We start from the raw sequence: 7799 nt of genomic DNA on the forward strand, positions 1-7799 counted from the left end.
AAGGGAAGGGAAGGGAAGGGAAGGGAAGGGAAGGGAAGGGAAGGGAAAAGCTGGCTGTACACAAAGTGCTCTTAAGATTCGTACAGCAAACAGTGACCTCAAGTGCTATCTGTAAGCAGCCCTGCCCAAGCCTCTCAGATCCGAATACTGCACCACTGAATCCACTAGGAATTTCTTCATGGAGTTCAGCAGGTACAGAGTAGAGACAAAAAGTTCACAACACAGTTAATCTAAGCAAAACAAAGTGCTGTCCTCGGGGACATGCATCTCAGTCTTACAACAAGTGCGGGGGGGGGAAAGAAGAAAAATCTATCAAAACATCTCCGACAAATTCTTAAGCATGCTGTAATGCAATCAGAGTGTTCAAAGTCCCTTTTAGAGAATCACCAGGCTATCTTGATCTGTGTTATGTCCCTCTGTTCTATGTGACTCACCTGAATAAATGTCAAATCACAGTACCGGCAAAAAGGAAAAACAGTCTTGTTTCACTCTCATATTTTAAATCCCAATTTAGGTGCACAGCGTAGTTCCATCATCGCTAGATGAGTATATTCTGCAGTCCTCAAACAGTCCAAAACCCCCATTTTGTTAAGATTTTTCTTACTTCCTTCCCCTGCTCACTTAGATGCCATAGCAGCAGACTGAGGTCAGCTTCAAAGAATTTTCCCTGAGCAAAACAGCCACTCCACCAAGTTCAGTCTCCAAGTTGTGTAAATTGGCAAAGATACACAGAACTAAATTGACTTATACTTTACGCTAGCTAGAGATGTGGCGCAGTAAATTTGGTAATCAGAGGGGGAGCAGCCTGTTTGTATGTGAGAGGCCAAAGCTGTAAGTATTGATTTTTTTTTCATGGAGGCTAAAGGATTAATGTTGGCACAATGGGGCTCTTCTGGTTTTGCATGTCTGGTGTGTCTGGTTCAAAACAAAATGATCAAGGGGCATACAACCCTTCCTTCAGGTTTACTGTGAATTTCCTAGCCACTTCCCCAATTCCACTCACTCCTACCAGCTCTGAAGCTACCTTGCCCTTGAGAGCAGAGGGTACTCAGTGCCTGCCCAGAGGTAGCTGTGCCTTTCATGGACAACCTTGGTTCCTTGCAGTACCTTGGAGCTAGTTGCTTCCTGGTTCAAAATGCCCTTCATTTGCAGCAGAAACAGCCGTGCAAATGACTTAGTATTGGCTGAGATTTTATGAACACTACCCACTAGGTGCATTTTAAACACAGAGGGTGACACAGTCCCATCTACAGATAAAAAGCGGGGGAAGAAAAATTATCTGGGTGCTGAGAAACAAGTGTCTTATTAAGTTAAGGTGGGTGTTGTGAATTTACTTGCTCTCTGTTTTCAGTTAAAAGAACCTTTCACCTATTCTCTTCCTTTCCCCACAACTGAATCCATACATCTTTTTTTCTTTTCTTTTGCAACAGTTCCTTCGCTCTTCCTCCCTTTTAGCATTTGCTTGTCCCCACATACAAACGAGCTGTTCCCTCCTAAACGAAATAGATGGGCAAATGGTGCAGCAGCTTCTTGCCAGTGTCACGGAAGAAATTAATAATCGCAAAGTATTCCTGGGAGCTAGAAGAATATTAGGTTCTGAAAGCTTTCACCATTTCGTACATGGAAAACACTGCAAGAGCCAGGACAGAAGATACCTTTAGTTGCAAGACTGGTGTCACTGATGGGAAAAGGTAAGCCAGCAGTGGATACTGATAAGAGAAGCAGCAGGGATGAGGCAGTATTGAAAGCAGTCCCTAGGAGTTAGCACTTACCCCAGTAGAAATGGGGAAGCCAAGAGAGATAACTGAATAGTGTGGTCAGGTTGAGAGGCAGTGGTAGATGAGAGACAGAGACACAGCTTCACTGACCAGAACCAGTATTCAAACAGCGTAAGTAAATTTTCATGCCATCTTTCACAAAGAAAACACCAGTACTATTTTAAGAGGAATATTCCTACACATTTCTGAGTGAAAATTTTCTTAATAAAAAGCCCCCCCTTTAGAAGATCTTCCCTTTGTATTCAGCACAGCACTGGAATCCTTGCTGCCTGTACAGCCACTGACATTTCAGCTGATGCCAAGTGTCCCACCAGCTGAGAGGGGAGGAGACACGGACATACAGACTGCAATCAGCCATGGTCTCTTGGGGTCAGAAGTGCTTGCTTTCAAGGTGGAGTGCATAACACATAGTTTGACTAGTAATGTTAAGTGTCTGTCATTAAGGGTAACATGCCAAGTCTATAATTAAATCATGATACTGTATAATACAGAAGGTTATACTGCATGAGTAGAGACAGCTGTCAAGTCCTGTGCCTTTTATTAATACATATGGCATGCACAGCATGTGTGTCTCTAACTACTTGCTAGTGCTACCTTCATAAATCATATTTGCCACCGTCTCTGATACTGGATAGCTTCAAAAAGCAAACCCCATCCGCTTCTTTGAAAACATTTTGCAAGTGGAACTGCAGTAGGAGGGTTTTATGTGTGCTGATCTACCTGACTTGAAAAGAATAATGCTTCAATATTTCCAAAAGGCAGCATTGTCTGAGGGAAAGGTAGAACACTCATCCTAATACCAGCTCTGTCACTGAGGCCCTAAGTGGCCTTTGGGCCAGTAATTTAGCTCTCAGTCTCTCTGCACAGAGAGAGAAGAGACCTGGCAGAGCTGAAGGGTGATGACTAATTAAAGAGAAAATGCTTGCTTAGTACCCTGGGGATGTAAAGTGACAAGCAAATATTACTTCACATCAAGAAGCTTCTCTTAATTGACATGAAGGAGAAGCTGGGAACACCAAACACCAGAAATGTGGCACACTGATATCTAGCCATAAATGGTACTTGGCAGTCTCATGAAATACACTCACAGGTAGAAGCACTGCCTGCAAACCTCTCCGCTTCATAACTCCTGTTGAAAGAGGGTATAGAGGCCGGGAGGAAGGTTGCTGCTCCATGCTTACACAGATACAGTGTCCTGGATTCCCTGCAGGGAGCAGGAGGTGGCACCGCTGAGAGCACCTCTACAGCCTTTTCAACAGCTTAACCTAGGATGTCCACCCTGCTCCTCATCAGGATGAGGACATCTAAAAACTAAAAACTCAGCTCATGTTTTAAGGTTGCTGTTCCTCTAAATTTAATGTGAGGTTGTACATGAAGAATCACTGCTATAGACACCTTTCATTGCCTGGCACTGCTGAAGAGAGCAGTCTCCAAGATTTCATACCCTTGACTTTGACAGGACATTTGAATAAAGCCCTGCTCACAGGGGTTCTGCAGACATCTAGATTTTCAAGACTTACCACAGAGCAAGCTTCTCATGAAATTAACAGGATGCTTGTTACTGACTTCAGTGGTAGCTGAATCAACTGCCCAGAAGCTGAAACCAGGAGAGCCTGAGCACTTCCTGGCTCTGCGCCACCAGAGCACTCTGTGTGTTTAACTTTTGAGCATGTGAACAGGCCCTTTCAATTGGTGCCCCCACAACATGTCCTGATTAAGCAAGGTCAAGATCCCTGGTCCCCTGGCTCACACTGCTGGCCCTGTGCACCTGAAAACATTGTCTCCTTCATCACCTCTACTGAGATGAATGCCACAAGCGCTTAAACTTAACTACTAAATGCATTTCACATCACTCAAGGATGGCTGAGCAAAGTTGATAATTTTTGATGCAAAACAGACCTGCATACACACACTGGTTATGCCTTCGCTGAGGCAAAAGCTGAACCATGCCCAGTACAGACCTACCTTTAACAGAGGCTGAGTAGGTGGAAATGATGCAAAGGAATAGCACAGTAAGAAGAATCATGCTGGACTCTGCCAAGCTCCTGACTGCAGCATGAAGTGTGAGAGCCTCCAGGGACTGAGCTGCTGAGTGGAGGGGAGCTTGCAGAGAGAGCCACCAGCTCGGCCACACTGTTTATCTAGATGTAGTAAAGGTCAGATTCCAAATTCCACACTCAGGTACTAAGTTCATGAAAGGACTTCCAGTTAATTATTAAGAACTAAGGTAACTGCCGGTTTCTACCCCATTTTATCGATCACCTCGGCTTTCATTTTTGAATACTGAGCTGACACAGACACACTTCTGAGTAGGGGAGCCCACCACCAGCCCTGGAAGAACCAGGAGATTCTGCCACCACTCCTCTCCCTGAACGAAAGGGCAATTGGGTCTGTTGCTGCCAGGGACCAGATCCTGACCACTGTCTCCACTGACTTGCATCAACTCCATGAGCAACCCCAGAAGCAGATGCTTCGTGGAAGCAGAAGTACATGGGATTTATCAGTGCCATCCCAAAAACTGATGGTACGTTGTTACAGAGACTCAGATGTGATGTCAGTATCTGCTGTATTGTACCATACCAAATAAATTTTCTTTTTTTCAGCAGTCCCAGCCCCCATCTTACATCATTGCAGCACAGAGGTTAGAGACTGAAAGATGAGATAAAATCAGCCATTTTGTCACTTCTCAGTGATGAGTACCCGCTTGGGAGGGTCTGAGAGCAGGGCAAACCAAGCCATGCTTCACACCCCTATTTTCCCCTTTTCTTATGCTTACTTCACCACCTCTCCTGATATGCCCCTGGCTGACTAACCCACATTGCTTCCCTGTTTCCTCTGAGGGTAAATCCCAGGCCATCTCACACTAAGCCCCATGGCCACAGGGCTCACTAAAGGATCTCTTTTAGGTGTCACTGGAGCAAGTGTCCCATGGGCCAAGCCCCCATGTTTCTTGGCACAGCCTGGGTGTCACAGCCTGTGAGGGGGGCACGCCTCTCTCCCAGCATCTCTCTCAGCTCTGCAAGGAGGGAGGATCTGCTCCTGCTTATAGAGCCATCACCACACCCTTTCACTTCACTTCCACAGGCTACTTTGGCAAGACTTCAATCTATGAACACTCCAAATGAAAAAGTGCCACCCCCAGGCTGCATTTAGCTGCTCCCAATGGGCCACTTCTGCCACCAGATCCTCTGTATTAATAAGGGGTCATGCTAAAAGAGAAGTCGAACACCATGTATGTCAATCATCACCCAGCAGTGGGAAACAACCGGTCCATGCCAATGCTTCTCCCTCATGTTCATCTCTCTGCACCTTGTGGAAGTTCCCCCTGGAGATCTTCCTGTGTTTGTGTGTGTGCCCATGAGAAGGAGATTAGGAAACCCAAGGTCTGCTACTGCTTATTCCCCTTTTGTGGTTATTGATGCTGCTTTCCCAGCGCAGGCTGTGACATGCTCCTGAATTCAAGGGACTGAGGCAGAGGACTCCAGCTAATCCTTTTGCTGCATTTAGTAAACAATGAGCTTGTCACGCTTTCAGTGCTTTCTTGAAAAAAATAAGGACACAATCTTGGTGCAAAACCAAGTCTGGCTAGAGGGAGACCAAAGGTGTGGATCTGGATTTGGAAATGTAGCATTGACACTTCATTCAGAAAGAGGAGTTGATGTTGGTCTGAAATCTGGACAAGAGAAACTGCCCTCTTCTTATGCTCTCGGAAAACAGAAAGTTTATTTCTTCCTGGAAAGAAAGTAATTTTTAAAAAGGGTTCTCTTAGACACTAGAATATCAGAGACAGATCCCGTGCTGATGTAAATCAGTATATCTTTTTGGACACCACTGTAGTGGTGCCAATTACAGAACTAAGGATACAACCATCATATAGAGAAATAGCGTGCATACATTGTCACATGCATAAATGTTTATACACCCATATGCATTTCCACAACACATACTTGGAATGTTCTTCAAATGTCTTAAAAAAAGACATTTAACTGAGCCTCGCCTCAGTTATGGCTGGAGTTAATCAGCAGTGACTTCCTTTAAGTGAGATTACACCAGTGAAACAAGTGTTGCGCCCACCAAAGTCCACACCACGCAGAGGTTGCAGGATCAGCCCCCAATGTACGTTTCACGCCATGCTGGCATATGTGCTAGGGTCAAAGTGTTTCTTTTGCTGCACATTTTCCAGAGTCCAAACTATATCTTTATACAACCTAATAAAACTAATGAGGTTTCCTCCCAAGTTCTGAGGCCAACAAAATGTTTCTGTCTTCTCTTCACAAGCGACAGCGTCAAGATCTTGGTTTTCAACTCAAACCTTCGGATATGTGCACCAAAGTACCCAAGTTCATCTTCACCATTCAGATGGTGCCTGTGTGCCCCAGCTCCCAGTGTTTGGCTGAATAAGATTGCCCCATTTCTGCTATGACAAGGGGTTAGAGATGCCCAGCCACGTCACTGGCCAAAGGTGGGTTATGCCTGTCACTTGCACCCTAAGCCTCTCCTCAAGAGTGCAGCAGTCAGACCTGGCCCACAGAGAATAATGTCAGTGTTCACACCTGAGCCTCCTGAGTATCTTTTTTCTTCTCTCCATACCCTGCCCCTTGACCTGCAGTTTTAAGCTTTGGGGTGTTCAGTTCTTTCTGTTGCTGGGGGGGACAGTGACTCACCATTTGGATGAGCATCCTGAAAAAGTCATGTTAAGGCTCTATCAAAATAATGAAATTCAGACAAATAGCTCTTTCTCAATATTTGCAACTGCTCAGGTCTTCATTTGGCTTTGTCACCACTTGGCATTTGGCAGACTTCAGAAAACATTGCATTACCCTGTGTCAGTGTCTGAGGACATTGGGGTCTGGATTAGCGGTACTGACACTTTGCAAAGTGCAGTATGAGAAAAACAAAATGCGTAAGCAGTTTCTTCATTCTAAGAAAAAGCACAATTATTACGTGAATTTGTTAGATGTCTTTAGCTTTTTTAAAAAAAAAAGCAAGCAAGCAAATGAGTTTATATTGGTAACTCACATGCAGCCTTTCAACGACCAGAAGAGAATGAAGGATTATCCATAGGGACAGTGGAGCATTTGGACTTGTGTGATGCTGGCGTGTCAAGCTAGATATTAATAGTAACACAAGTGAGGTTTTAAATAGACCCTAGCAAATGCAAATCTAGCTATTTTTAAAGTCATGTACAGAATAGGAATCACAAATTAAATCAAGTATTACAGCAAATATTGAATTCCAACAACAGTTAAAAGGTCAGTGTCTTACTATAGTGACACCATACAATTTTGTGACTTCAACACAGCTGTAGTAAACCTGAAACCAGCACTAAAACTGTAAGAGTGTGTATATCTGGAACCAATGAAACCTGAGACAAACACTGATACAGATGAAAAGGGTATTGTGGTAGTGCACACTCGTGTGTTTGCTAACTTTGTGTGCCTCGTTAACCAGGGGCAAACAGATATCCACATACTTGGGCTGCCCAAAATATATTGTTCTCATAGAACACAATCCCAGTCTCCAGAACCGACTCCTCTAATAGGGCAGCATTCTTCCATGGAGTTATGTGGAGGCGAAAGCACGCTGCCCTTCGCTGGGCATTGACCACCACCCCCACCCACCCATGGCTAGGCTTCGCGAACGAAGATTTAGGAAGGGCTCTACCCACGTTTCTTGCAAGCGCGTTGGTGGCTAAAAAGGCCAATACGAGAAAGGCAAGTCCGGTTGCAAAAGATACAGCAGAAAGACTCCTTAGATGGTATATTCTGCAAGGCTCGATTCTTTCTGCGTTGTCTTTTCTCCTCAAGAGAGATCCTGCGTGCTTTCTCAAAAGCATCAGCAGCGTTATAAATGGTGTGTCTCCAGGCCTCTCGATTAGAGGCCAGAGTAGACCAGTTATGGTGATCAATATGCCCGAGGCTGAGTTGTTGCTTCAGGGAGTCCTTGTATCTTTTCTTCGGGGCTCCTCGCTTGCGGCAGCCACTGGCAAGTTCACCATAAAGCAGGATCTTAGGGAGGCGG

At 44.9% G+C, this 7799-nt stretch overlaps 1 protein-coding gene across 1 annotated transcript in view; it reads right to left on the reverse strand.

Moving 5' to 3' along the window:
• The window catches only part of MTTP (microsomal triglyceride transfer protein), a 28364-nt gene extending 24425 nt beyond the window's left edge, over positions 1-3939 (reverse strand). The window contains exon 1 of the mRNA XM_027677151.1: positions 3744-3939. Coding sequence (XP_027532952.1) covers positions 3744-3804 — 61 coding nt within the window. The 5' untranslated portion in view covers positions 3805-3939. The remainder of the gene's footprint in view (positions 1-3743) is intronic.
• Between the last annotated feature and the right edge of the window lie 3860 nt (positions 3940-7799).

The sequence above is a fragment of the Neopelma chrysocephalum genome, unplaced genomic scaffold (assembly GCF_003984885.1).
Source record: "Neopelma chrysocephalum unplaced genomic scaffold, ASM398488v2 Primary Assembly neopelma1_42b, whole genome shotgun sequence".
Lineage (NCBI taxonomy): Eukaryota > Metazoa > Chordata > Aves > Passeriformes > Pipridae > Neopelma > Neopelma chrysocephalum.